General features: G+C 43.6%; 1 protein-coding gene across 5 annotated transcripts in view; it reads right to left on the reverse strand.

Moving 5' to 3' along the window:
* CPNE4 (copine 4) overlaps nucleotides 1–14,541 on the reverse strand; it is a 239,278-nt gene that overhangs the window by 45,443 nt on the left and 179,294 nt on the right. For 4 of the 5 annotated variants that reach the window (XM_052694171.1, XM_052694173.1, XM_052694174.1 and 1 more), the window contains exon 8: nucleotides 2,210–2,308. The exons of the other annotated variant lie outside the window; for it this stretch is intronic. In XM_052694171.1, the coding sequence (XP_052550131.1) occupies nucleotides 2,210–2,308 (99 nt within the window). The remainder of the gene's footprint in view (nucleotides 1–2,209; nucleotides 2,309–14,541) is intronic. 5 annotated transcript variants of the gene reach the window in all.

Consider the following 14,541-nt stretch of genomic DNA (forward strand, 5'->3'; position numbering starts at 1 on the left):
AATTACATTTCCTTGATGTGGTTGATTATGTCATGTTGCACAAAGGATGCTGAGACAAATGCATGCATTTATGGGGCCCACAACCAATAGCCTTTAGCAGTAGTAGTTACTTCTGAAGAATAGAAAAAAAAGGAGAGAGAAAGAGGGAAGGAAGGACAGAAAGAAAGGGGATTACAAAAAGTATGGTAATTGCTCTCCATTGGCCAGCCAGGAAGACAAGTGACATGGTCTACTAAACAAAGTACTTTTCTGATACAACAAATGATTCACAGTACCTTCTCCAAAATAACTATACTGTTTTCATCAGGACCTGCTCAGACTGTCTACTGCTTGTTCATGACTACTGTGATATTAGTGCTGAATGAAGCTCACTTTCATCAGGTGCCAAGAACCATCTGGAGCATGTATGCATATTCTCTGGGGCATTTTTATATAATATATAATGAAATATATATGTTTTTATACATTATGTTATATCCATATTTAAATGGCTATAGCTTACTACCTTATCCACTAAATCTTGTTTTCTTCCATAACAGACTACAAAACAAGGGTTAAAAAAGAGATGTGGGCAGAAGGTCTGAGTTTCAAGCTAGTGACAATTGTGTCTCATCTATAACAGTATCAGGTTTTGAAGGTATAAGCCCATAGAGTAACTGCAGTAAACACAGAATAAGAGCACCAAGGGAGAAATAATGTTGGAACAGCTTAGGACTATGGAGGAGAAATTGTGCACATCTGCCACAAGAAGCAGACGTAATGTTAGACGTAAAAGGCAGCCTGCAGAATGACAAATGGCAGGCTCTTAGCAATGCAAAGATTCAGGCACTTAAAAGCACTGTGCTACATTAAAGTATCCCTGAACCACTCTCTAGTACTACTCTGTGAACTTATGAAGATTAGAATAAGAACTGACCAATGGCTATACCAACTTCTCATGCTTCTGCCTGAGTAACCATCCTTTTTGCTGCTGGGGGATGAAGAGTCCATTGCTTCCACATCAGAATAAAAAATGTATAGATCACCTTTCACAACACTCCTGGTGCTCTGGATGGAAAATCTCTTGTCTTGGCCATTTGGAAAGGACTGCAATGCTGTTTTGAAAATGTTTACATTGGAAATATGCACATTTTACCACTTTCACGTTGTTTATTTTCCAGCCACAGCCACTTGCATTCAAAATCAAGGTGCTGTCATAACACTGTTATTGTTAATGTTATTCTCTCTGGAAATAGTTAACCTTACATTAACTTATTTATAACAGGTAAATATATGACTGATAAATGCATCAGTGGTATTTTACACACATAAATAATACATGCTAAAACTTCCAAACATCAACAAAAGACAACCAGAACAACTAGCATTTCTTGACCTAAGGAACAGCCTGACTGCAACACCTACCAAACACTTTCTGACCCTTTGCTATATAATGTGAAGCCCAGACAAAGTTTATTGGAGTTTAGTTTTGAGCTCACCATGAAGCAATGACTGCAAATATGAGTAGATTAGAAAGACAACATTTTAAATTCCCCCACAGAAAATTTTTCAAAACACCTTCAGGGTTAAGCAATAATAAGAAAAAACAATTTCTGGAATTACATATGCCAAATAATTTATCGTATTCAATAATTACCATCAACTTCAATTTTAAAAGATCTGGCTGACATAAAGAAGGGAAATTAATAATAAACTAACACTTTCATTTTCCCTTAGGACTGTAATTTATGAGACATTTAAGAAATAAATTAGGTTCATCCTGATGGGATCAAGTTAGAGCTGGTACCAAATCATGCAGCACATGAGAAATAAAGAAAAATGGAGAAAACTGCAGAATGACCCTCATCCAATAAAGGACTAGAGGCCAGCTGGGGAATTCTTTGAGTACCTTGTGCCTATGCTTTAGCATAACAGCAAAGCATCCAATAGAAACTATGTGCTAGGATCAAACAAAACAAATATTTGCAGAAATACCTGTGAAGTATGAACTTCAGAAAGTCTCATCATTTGAGATACAGAGCTACAAGATCGGCTGCTTTCTGCATTTTTGGATTATCATGTAATAACAGTAAAATATACAGGAGATAAACAGAACAAATACACTTCCAAGAAAAAAAAAAAGAGGCATTGTAATTTGCATAAGAAATGCATCAGGAACATTGATCCTCAAAGCTTATATACTGACAGTGCTTGAGTGGTTTCCACCTACCTGTCTCCCTTCCATAGCCCCTCGCATTTCCTTGAAAGTTGAGCTGAATTCTCCAATGAAGTCATGTTTTCCATTGGAATCCCAGTCCCAAACTATGCACTGGAGAGATAAAGGGCAAAGAAAATAAGAGCACATTTTTCTTAAAAATTAAACAAATAAATAAATAAATTTACTGGAAAAAAAAGCCCACACAGAAATTATGATATGCATACAATAGAACTGTACTGTGTGTTATCTAGAACAAAATCACAGGCGATAGTAAAAATGTTCTGTCCAGATAAAAATCAAATGACTAGCAGAATCTCAACACAGCTTGCAACTGACAGCTGTGTATTATGGAGTTGGATGATGAAAGCAAGTTCATACATTACAGAAAGAAAAGATTCATGTTTTAGCTAGGTGTAAAAACACAAGAAACTATCTATGTACATTTGCATGTCCATGTTGAAATGGTGTCCCCAGTTAGGATCAACATACCTCACTAAAGTGCTTTATAAATATCAATCCCTATTCAGAGCACTAGTTGCTGTGGTCATGATTTGACAGAATTATAGAATGGCCTGGGTTGAAAAGGACCTCAACAATCATCTGGTTACAACCCCCCCCTGCTGTGGGGAAAGTTGCCAACCACCAGACCAGGCTGCCCAGAGCCACAACCACATCAGCCTTCAGTGCCTCCAGGGATGGGGCATCCACAACCACTCTGCAAAACCTGTTCCAGACTGTCACCACACTCTGTGAAAAAATTCATCCAAATATCTAACCTAAATCTCCCCCTGTCTTAGTTTAAAACCATTCCCTCTTGTCCTATCAATATCAACCCGTGTAAACAGTTGTTCGTCCTCCTGCTTATACACTCCCTACAAGTACTGTAAGGCCATAGTGAGGTCCCCCCAAAGCCCTTTTTTCCCCAAGCTACACAAGCCAAGTTCTCTCAACCCTTCTTCATATGAGAGATCCAGACCTCTGATCATCTTAGTGGCCTTCCTCTGGACCATTTCCAACAGCTCTGCAACTTTCCTGTGCTGGGGTTCCCAAACATGGACACAGAACTTCAGATAGGGCATCGCTACAGAAATACTCACTCACCATTAAGAACCCCTGCCAAAATCAATATATACCTGCTGCACGTGCAAAAGCACACAAAAAAGTCAACAGAGTTCTAGAAAAGGAAAGAATAAGAATGGAAATTGGAACGGGCAAAACTTGTCACTACTTGCATTTGTTGGAAAAGAACAGCGCAATATTATTTCTGTGTTTTAAAGCTGCAAAACGTCTGACATTTGGCTGATAAAGGAATATTACTATGAACTGGAAATAGCAGAAAACAAATCTCTGAACTTCACATTAAATGTGGTTTGAATCATTAGCAATTTGTTCCTTAGCACCAATACTTTTCTGATGTATTCTTAGTGTTAGAAGTCACCTCTTTCATTAAACAGTGTAGTAGTAGTAAGCTGTGTATATTAATATATATGTGTATCTAAATATGTATGTATTTATTTATATAAACTTGGATAGCAACACCTACTCTTGTATGTACTTCTGAGTTTATTCTTTCAGTGGGGCTGAATTCCAGAAAGCCTGTAACAACTTCTTTTAATGAATAAAAATTTAATATAAGAAAAGCTGTATTTGCAACATGAATATACTGCGAGGGGGGAATAAACACTCAGCACAGAAGACAAGTGCAGCTACCCTTCTCAACTCTGAAAATACGAGAGACATCTGCAGTACAGCCTGCTGAGATATGACACACACCCAAGCTTTTATCCTTAATTATGAATAGTAAGTTATCTGACCAAGCAGATCTTATTTTATAATTTATTCCTCATCTCTCCCACAGCTACCTCTGGTTTTACACACAACTCTCTACTCCAAATCCATTTTGAATACGTTTCTTCAAGATTTTATTTATGTATTTTTAAAAAAAGATCAGCTCACAACACAGAGTTAAGAAGTTCAGAACCACTGATCATAGAATGTCCTGAGCCACAAAGGACTCACAAGGATCAACACATCAAACTCCTGACTCCACACAGGAGCGCTGAAAATCAGACCTTATGTCTGCGTAAATACAGTTTAAACAAAGCAGTATTTCATCACACTAGATGTGTGTTTTATCCAAAATATTAGTAATTTTAACACAACACACAGCTTTTTCTATACATTCATCCTATTGTAAGTAGCACACTTTCCTCTACTTCTATGAGAGCTGCACTTGAACTAAAACCTTCTATTTTATTATATTGGCCTAAGACATCAGAGGTGGATGGATATTGTGGTTCAGCAGTAGTGGTTGAACCTTCCCACCAATATTCCATCACATGTTGCTGCTGAGCAACAAATGGCAGCAGAGGGGCAGTCAGACAAAACGGCACCTGACACGGAAGTGCGGATGAAGCAAATGGGTGGAATTCCTCCACATGGAACAAATGGCACCTACTGACATTCACTGATGCTTGTTGAACATCGTGGAGATCATCCAGTGGATGTGAGCACAGTGAGGTGTGGTGGGTGGTACGTTTCCACAGAGTGACTCTGGGTCATAGCTGCTGCTGCAGATTCTGGTGAGCGCAGCATGCAGGCTCTTGTTCATTACTGGAATAAATGCACAGCTAAAGGTGGTGACTGTGTTGAAAAACTTATTTTTTTGTAGCTGAGAATTCGCTCTACCAAGTAGTGTTAGTGTGCTCTACCTGTTGCAGCTTCCACAGAAACAAATAGGAGGTGTTACTTATAAAGTGACCTGTGTATTTAAAACCCCAGTTTCTTACCATCCTGGAATAAAGAGGCCAAAAGGAAGACCATATGGGTCCTAAAGGAAGGACTAGGCATCACTTTGTTGCCATGAAACACTATCACAGAGGGATAATCAGCCATAAGAACCTGCAGCTGATTCATCCTCTGGCTAAAACAACCTCAGCTGTGAAAGCCACATTTAATTTGAAAGAAATTAAGTAGCAATTCCCAGTACAGCACCAAAAAAAGGCTTCAAGCACATTAGACAAGATCTTGGACCAGGGACTAAGCCTGAACAGGACACTGAGTAACTTCAACACAGCTGAAGCACAGAAAGATGGGAAGCTGCAACTTTTCAGATAGATCCCAGCAGTTACCCTCAGGCAGATGAATACTTCCCTTCAACTTGGTGTTACCTGCAGAGTTACCAAGGGTGCACTCAATACCCTCATCATCAACAAAGATATTCAACAGGATGGGCCCCAGTACCGACCCCAGGGAACACTGCTCCTGACCAGTTTCCAGATGGATTTAAGTCCATTCACCGCCAAACTGGCACAGCGAACAGCCAAAACATGAGCAAAATGTTCCACTGTTTACAGTATTACTTGCTGCAACTTTGTCCTTCTTTTCAGAGACGCTATTTGAGAGAAGAAATCCCTGATCCCTCTCTTTTTTTTTTTTAATTAATGTTCTTGACAAGAGCTCTGTGATCATTCAAATATACACATCATTCTGTACAAAATAAATATTCCCCGCATATCCAATGTAAGAACTAGACCTGGCTGCACTTGCAGGTGTGGATTTTTGTGTGAGATAACAATTAAAGCATTATCTTCTTACACTGAATTGTCACCACAATTCTCAAAAGGGTAAACATCTGTCAGGCAACATGTTCTTAAATCACTTCATTCCTACCACCTCCTTCAACATAGAGAAGAAATATCAGCACGTCTCAAACACAGGCAGGAAAAAAACATATTGTCAGTCAAAGAGTATTCAGAAGTAAGACCTTCTAGCATGACGTGAAAGTATTACAAGGAGAAAAAGTTTATTCTCCTTTCAATTCAGAAGAATTTTACCACTGTCTAACAGTACTGAATCATTCTGGGTTAGGCAAGATGGCTTCACCATAAATAGCAATTCAAAATCCATTCCTATGACGAATCACATTAGCAGAGATATCTAGCTCTCTCAAGTCAGAAAAGATGTTTTCACTAGTCAGCAAACAGGGTGAAGTTACATTGTTTTGCTCACTTTCAGTGGGAACAAGCACATTACCTGTCACCTCAAGCCTGAAAAAGCATCTGGATTCTTTTCAGCATTTATAGGGATGCCAAATGTGAACTAGAGAAGTGCCAAATGTACTGCTTTCATTTGAAATCCTGTACAAGCGAGCGGCAATGCTGAGCCGCAGCAACACTTTTGTTCAGCATCCCGCGGGTTTAGAAAGAAACTCAGAACAATTGAAGCATTTCCTCCCTGACTTGTAGCAAACCTGTGTTACAGCTGAGGTCTTCCCATTGAATATGAGTGCCCGGGATTTTACAGAAGTTCAAGATGAAAAGAAAACAATATTTTTCCAATATTTCCAATAGTTTTTACTCTACTTCGGCATTTTGCTGAGGTAGCCGTGTGACTTTTTAGCTACTAAAATTCTACAATACAGGTACCTCAGGCACAAGCCCACAGAGACAGGGAACACAAAACACACACCTGCATATATGCACACGGAGGGGGACGCATTAAAGAACAACGTGACTGGAGAGCGTGAGAGGTTAGAACTGCACCTGAATGCTGAGTTTAGAATTGTCTTCATTTTTTACTCTTGTTTTTTCAACACCTTCTCAACCAAAGTCTGTGGCAGGATTCATCCCAGCCAAGTCCATCAGTCCCAGAAGAGACGCGCTGTTCACTCAGCGGTATTCACAGCACACGTGACAGCACCTACTGAACGCAGTATTTCACTGAAGGAAACGCAAACTGACTGCCCTTTTGCTGGGCATACGCTCAGAGCGATCTCAGGTCAAGATTAAGAAGCCTCAAAGGGCTTGCAGATCATTGGGAATTGATAATGGGATGAAAATAATGGCAGTAATTAGTAATATTTTCTGATACCTTTGATTAAGTCTGTAGACAACACTCTACTTTGTTCTTCTGGTCATTGCTGTTGTTTTAGAAAAGGAAATAATAAAAATGGAAATGGGTAATAAGCAAAACTTGTCACTACTTGCATTTGTTGCAGTCATTCCTATCAGTGCAACGCACAAACCAAATGCTTCTGTCACTATCTGAACAGGTAGAAATGATGCAAACACTATAGAAGCAGTGCAGTGAGTGTGTCCAAAAAAAAAAAAAAAGCAGCTCTGGAACCTTCCCTCTCTACATACACGCAGGACACCAGCTGTGGCAGACCACAGCAGCAGAAATATTTCTCTTCCACAGGCCACCTCTGGCCCATTGACCACTTGGGAGTTCTGAAACACAGTGGCACTTCACCTCTTCCTGTCAAGGAAAACACGACACTGAAGCAAAGAAAGACAGAAAGACAGTTGCAATAAAGGATGGACTGGAAGCCGGGACTTCACATTGCAGTCCAACTTTGGATGACAGAGAATTACTAGCATCGAATGGGAAGGGATTTTACCAAGGAAATCAGAAGCCTCCTGTTAGGCAGAGGTGGGCTATGAAATATAGCACTGAACTGGGGGTAAATTACAAGAGCAAAAGATCAACACATCCAAACCAGAGCTCCTCACTGACTCAGCAAGGGATACTTTATTTCGACACTGTAAACCCTGACACAAAACTCTTACTGTTGTGCTTTGGTGATTTTTTGTTGTCAGTGTTCCACTTCAGAACATCCACATCACAACACGTGGAGCAGGGGGAGTTAAAGAGTTAAAGTTCTGGTCCCATTTACTGCCTCCTATGAGCAGTTTGAGTATCCTGAGGAGAGGGGAGGGGCGGCATCCCCGGAGGACCTGGCGGGAAGAGGAAGCGAGGTGAAGCTCCGGAGGACCCCAGGCTCCGCCTCTCCTTCCTGCCCCGGCTCAGCCGCCTCAGCTCGCCGCGCAGCAAAGCACGTGCTTTCCCTTGCACCGCCGTGGTTTGACTCGCACTTTGCATACTCTCGTCTCTCTCATTTTGTTCGATTTGGTTACATTCCATAAATTATCGTTCCTCCTCAGATCGCCGCCGTTATGTTTTCGTTAAAACTATCTGCTAGCTCTCTGCCCTTCCCCTTCCCCCGGAGCGCACGCGGTCCGGGGCCGGCCGGGTCGCGCGGCAAGCCGTTAGTACAGCTTCGTTGTTTTCTCCTTTTCCCGAGGCCTGTGCCCCCTGTCACGGACTTAGATCTAGGGATAAGGCCGTGACACTTTCTGGGGCTAGACAAGACGTGGGACGACGCACCGAGTTGCCCCTGGCGACAGCACAGCGATGTCACACTGGGGTCCCGGCCACGGCAACCAGCCCACAAAACCAACGCACACCTCTTCCCTGCCTGCCCGTGAAAGGCTCTGCAGGTGAAGAGGGGGGACCGAAGGCCAGCCTTGCTGCTGCTGCTTGGCCCCACATTTGAAAATTGGACAGCTGCCATCACAATGAAAACCGCAGCTCACCACGCTGCTGGCACAGCACCAATGTCCAGCACCCAGCAGGAGGAGATCAATGAGCTGTACGTGCTGCTCATAAGGCTCTGCATCACCACCAAGCAGGTAAATACTAAGGACTGCCAACGACAAAGGGCAGAAACCCAAGCTGTGTGAACCGGTGAGACAAACTGTGACCTGCTGGTCATGGATGTGACCCATTCAAGCGTGTGACATCTGAGCCACATGTGGATTAGAGTCAGCTCGGCCAGGGGCTGGTAGATAGGGATGGGGAACAGAATAGGCCCTGCATCATCCACGATGGCACCCTCACTAAGTTTGCAGGTGACACCAAGTTGGGAGGGAGTGCTGATCTGCCGGGTGGGAGAAAGGCACTACAGAGGGACCTGCAGAGACCGGATCGATTGGCCAGGGTAAACCCTATGAGTTTCAACAGGGCCAAGTGTGGGGTCCTGCATTTTGGTCACAACCAACCCAGGCAGCCCCACTGGCTGGGGGAGGAGGGCCTGGAAAGATGCCTGATGGAAAGGCACCTTGCTGTACTGATGGACAGTCAGTTGAATACAAGCCAGCAGTGTGCCCATGGGGCCCAGAAGGCCAAAGGCACCAGTGAGGCCCCACCTCAAGTACTGTGTTCAGTTTTGGGCACCTGTTTGGGTACAGAAAGGACACTGAGGTGCTGCAGCAGGTCCAAAGAAGGGCAACAAGGCTGGTGAAGGGCTTGGAGAATGTGCCCTACGAGCAGCAACTAGAGGAACTGGGGCTGTTTAGCCTGGGGAATAAGAAACCCTATTGCTCTCTTAAAATACCTCAAAGGTGATTGCAGAGAGAGAGAGGCTGGTCTTTCCTCACTGCTGACAGGATGAGGGGAAATGGCCTCAAATTGCACCAGGGGACGTTTAGGTTGAACATCAGGAAAATCAACTTTATAGAAAGGGTGGTTAAGCACTGCAATAGGCTCCACAGGGAGGTGGTTGAGTCACCATCCCTGGATGTGACTAAAAACCATTTGGATGTGGTGCTCAGGGACATGACTGAGCCGAGGTTTGTTAGAGGTAGGGTAGTATGGTTAGGTTGCGGTTGGACTTGATGATCTTTAAGGCATTTTCCAACCTGAGCAACGCAATGATTTTATGATTCCAGGCTCCAGAGGGAAGAGAGCACTCAAAAGAAAAATGCCATACAAAGGGCCATTCAATATACATAACAGCAGATCAACCATTGGGAGATAAAAGCCAACATCCACGTCCACCTGTGAATGGGAAGCGAAAGAACCACGCAGACAGACAGCAGTTTTGCGAATCTATGCCAGAGGCCAAGAAGATCTGCAGAGCCTTGCCTGTACAACCAGCATCTCTGCCCACAAAAAGTCTTCCAAACAACAGTGCAAGTGGGAGAAAGCAGGCTCAGCCGAGCTCTGCTCCAGCCCTGACTTTGGCTGAGCAGCAGTGCCAACCCAAACCTCCACTGCAAAGAAAGGATGAGGCCGACAAACCATCAGGCAAACGAAAATGCAAAACAAAACATCTGGAGGTGCAAAGAAGAAAGAGATCATTCTTTGCCATGGATGACCCCTTTGATGTGGACGACACACAAGACCTGGTCGCGCTACCAAACAAAATGATGAAACAAGGAGAGCCCAGACTCTGTGGAAAAGAACAGCGCAATATTATTTCTGTTTTAAAACTGCAAAACTTCTGACATTTGGCTGATAAAGGAATATTACTATGAACTGGAAATAGCAGAAAACAAATCTCTGAACTTCACATTAAATGTGGTTTGAATCATTAGCAATTTGTTCCTTAGCACCAATACTTTTCTGATGTATTCTTAGTGTTAGAAGTCACCTCTTTCATTAAACAGTGTAGTAGCAGTAAGCTGTGTATATTAATATATATGTGTATCTAAATATGTATGTATTTATTTACATAAACTTGGATAGCAACACCTACTCTTGTATGTACTTCTGAGTTTATTCTTTCAGTGGGGCTGAATTCCAGAAAGCCTGTAACAACTTCTTTTAATGAATAAAAATTTAATATTTAAGAAAAGCTGTATTTGCAACATGAATATACTGCGAGGGGGGAATAAACAGCACAGAAGACAAGGGCTGCTACCCTTCTCAACTCTGAAAATACGAGAGACATCTGCAGTACAGCCTGCTGAGATATGACACACACCCAAGCTTTTATCCTTAATTATGAATAGTAAGTTATCTGACCAAGCAGATCTTATTTTATAATTTATTCCTCATCTCTCCCACAGCTACCTCTGGTTTTACACACAACTCTCTACTCTAAATCCATTTTGAATACGTTTCTTCAAGATTTTATTTATGTATTTTTAAAAAAAGATCGCCTCACACAAAGGTGACCAAAGGCACCAAAGGTGCCACTTGGCCCCACATTTTATAATATTTGGCTTTAGGCCAGCAGACTCACCTGCCCAGCAAAGTGCAGGGAGTGGACCCCAGCCCATGCCAGCCTTTGCAATGAAGGACGCTGCTGGCACAGCTCCAACGTCCAGCACCCTGCACAATGAAATCAGTGAGCTGTGCGTGCTGCTCATGCGGCTCTGCCTTACCTCCAAGCAGGTAAATACTAAGGACTGCCAATGACAAAAGGCAGAAACCCAAGCCAAGTGAACCGGTGAGACAAACTGTGATCTGCTGGTCATGGATGTGACCCATTCAAGCTGGGGAACAGAGTAGGCCCCGCATCATCCACGATGATGTGGTTTTGGACCTGCTCCAAAAGCTGGACACTCCCATGTCCACAGAGCCAGATGAACTGCACCCAAGAGTGCTCAGGGAGTTTGTGGGTGTGCTTGCCAAGCCACTCTCCATCATCCTTCCACAGTGCTGGCGAACCAGGAATGTCCCGGTGGACTGGAGATTGGCAAACATGACGGCCAGTCACAAGTGCCTTCCCCTGGGCTCGGCGCTGCGGATGCTTCTATTTCACATCTTCAGTCATGACCTATAACTGGGAGGCAGTGTTGATCTGCCAGATGGGAGAAAGGCACAACAGAGGGACCTAGAGAGACCAGATCGTTGGGCCAGGGTAAACTCCATGAGTTTCAATAGGGGCAAGCATCAGGTCCTACATTTTGGTCACAACCAACCCAGGCAGCCCTACAGGCTGGGCGAGCAGTGGCTGGAAAGCTGCCTGACAGAAGGGCAACAAGTCTTGTGAAGGGCTTGGAGAATATGCCCTATGGGGTATGACTGAATGAACTGGGCTTTTTTAGCCTGGGGAAGAGGAGGCCTAGGGGAGACCTTACTGCCTTCTTCCAATACCTCAAAGGTGATTGAGGTGAGAGCGGGGCTGGTCTCACTGCCGACAGGAAGAGAGGAAATGGCCTCAAGTTGTCCCAGAGGGGAGTTCTGGTTGAACATCAGAAAAAACCTCTTTACAGAAAGGGTGGTTAAGCACTGTAATAGGCTCCCCAGGCAGGTAGGAGGTTGAGTCACCATCCATGCATATGTTTAAGAACCATTTGGATGTGGTGCTCAGGGACATGATTGAGAGGAGGGTTGTTAGACTTAGGGTAGTATGGTTAGGTTGTGGTTGGACTCAATCATCTTTAAGGTCTTTTCCAACCTGAGCAATTCTATGATGCTATGATTCTAGGAGCAGTGGGCAATGCCGCGTGCAGCAATGCCCTTCTATGAGCTACCAGTAGCACCAGGACATATCCAACAACATCGCTGTCCACCCCTGGACAAGAAGTGTAAACACTGCAGTGTGAGACTGCAGAACGGTGGCAACCAAATGGAGAACTCCACAGGCAAACAGCAGGATGAATTCATACCAGCGGCCAAGAAGAGGTGCAGAGACTTACCAGAATCACCAGCCCCTCTGCACACAAAAAGCCTTTTATCTAGCAACCCAAACGGGAATGTGAAAAAACAAGCTCGGTCGAGCTGTGCTCAAGCCCCAAGTTTGGCTGCCCAGCAGCACAAAACTCAAGAAAGCTGCAAGACAGACAGCCCAAACAAACAGAAGTTCCAACCTGAACCGGTGCTGCAAAAACAGGCGGAGGGCCAGAAACCATCAGGCAAACGTAAATGTAAAACAAAACATCTCAATGTGCAGGGAAGAAAGAGATCATTCTTTGCTATGGATGACCCTTTTGACATCGAAGATACTCAAGATATGGTCACACTGCCAAGAAAAGTGATGAAGCAAGCAGAGCCCGCTCTGCACTGTGGCTCCTTGCCCACCAAATCCTAACAGCAGAACCTGCACAAGCAGCTGCAGCAGCCCTCCTTGCTGCCGACCATCCAGCCTGCCGTGCTGCAGGTGGACAGCCCTGCCAGAACATGCCACCTGAGGCCCACTCCGTCCATCTGACAACAATGTGGGGCCTCAGGCCTCCCAATTGCTCTCGTATTAGCAAGGACCCCTGTTTGAGAACTTTCCAGGAACTGTTACATTCCGCTTAAGCCTTTTAGATATTAATGTTAGTAGTTTTATGTTGTTTCTTTGTTGTAATGTTTGTTCTAGAGTTACTTCATTAGGTATGTTTTCCAATGCAATTGTTTCTGCAAATAAAAGACACTGTTACATATGAAAATGTCTTTTCTTTAGATAAGAAAGCTGAATTCTGGTTGGATGGATTCTCTTTTTCCGGGCCGTTTTTACAAAATTGTTCTGTTTCATTAAATGCACACAGGCTCTGGTATAAGTCTGTTATTACTTGCAATTTCTTTCCTGCTTGAGGGAACACATCCGCACGTGGGCTTTGCTTCATGCAAAGCACAGGTTACACAGAACTACTTCTTGTGGGTGATGGAAACAAAGTCACGTGGTTTGCTTGGCAGAGAGACAGGATTCGGTGAGGTACTTGGTGATACTACTGTTCTTGTTCTCAATACAAATAATTAAAAATAAGATTGCTGAATCAGATGATTTCAGTGATCTTTGCCTACCTTAAGAATTCTTAAGGATTATACAACCAGCAAGAAGTGGCTGGAGAAACCTCACCAATGTGGGAGACGATGCTTCTAGGAAATGTGAAGCACACCTGCAGGTTGAGGATCCTGACAGACAAGGGGAGCCTGACCAGCACTGAAGACTGGGGTGACAATACACCGACTGAGCATCTCGGCTTCTTCCATGTCTGTGGAAGCCAGTTCTCCATCCTCATTCATCAGAGGGGGAACGCTCTCTTTGGCCTGCCTCCTCCTGCCCACATGCCTTTAGAACCCCTTCTTGTTCTTTTTCACATCTCTTGCCAAGTTCAGCTCCATCTGGGCCTCCAATCTTAATCTCTCTAATGCTCTCCTCTGCTGCTCAACAGTGACTAGTAAAGTCGAATCCTGCTGGTAGTCATTCATGAATTCATGCATATATATCAATATCTCAGCGCCTTTGAGCTGTGAGAATTTTATTTTACAGATACAGCTAAATAAAATTCATCTAGCCAAGACAAAGTACAGAGCAGTAACTATACGCCTTGATAAATATAATTTTTAGAACGAGCCCAAAAGCAATAAGGCAAGTTACAATATCAAAGAACAGAATCCTAAATTCAGCCTCATGGTTTCCCTAGCTAAAGCCTGCATACACTGACAGAATCAGAAGTCCTTACATCTGGATAGCAAACCGTTATTTCCCTTGTTTTTTTCCACAAGCAGAATTGCCTCAAGGCCATCTCTGCTGTCACACGAGGAATACTGCAGATCTGCACGGGTGTGGGATGAAAGACTGGGTCAGCAGAGTGATAGAGAAGCTCTCTGCTATGAAAGGCAGGCATGACCTGCATTACTAGTTGCGATGGGGCTCCAACAGTGTGGTACCAGGCTTAGGGACAGTCAGTTTTATCAAGCCCCATCTGAGCCAGGCTCACTGCTTTACAACCCGCTGCTGCTGATTGTACAACTTGAGAAGAAGACAGCTTTGCTGCTCAGAGAGTTGTCAGACTGAAGCAAGTTGAAGTTTGCTTTGTTTAAAGAGTGCTCTGAATTCACCC

The sequence above is a fragment of the Tympanuchus pallidicinctus genome, unplaced genomic scaffold (genome assembly GCF_026119805.1).
Source record: "Tympanuchus pallidicinctus isolate F22 unplaced genomic scaffold, pur_lepc_1.0 scaffold3, whole genome shotgun sequence".
Taxonomy (NCBI): Eukaryota; Metazoa; Chordata; class Aves; order Galliformes; family Phasianidae; genus Tympanuchus; species Tympanuchus pallidicinctus.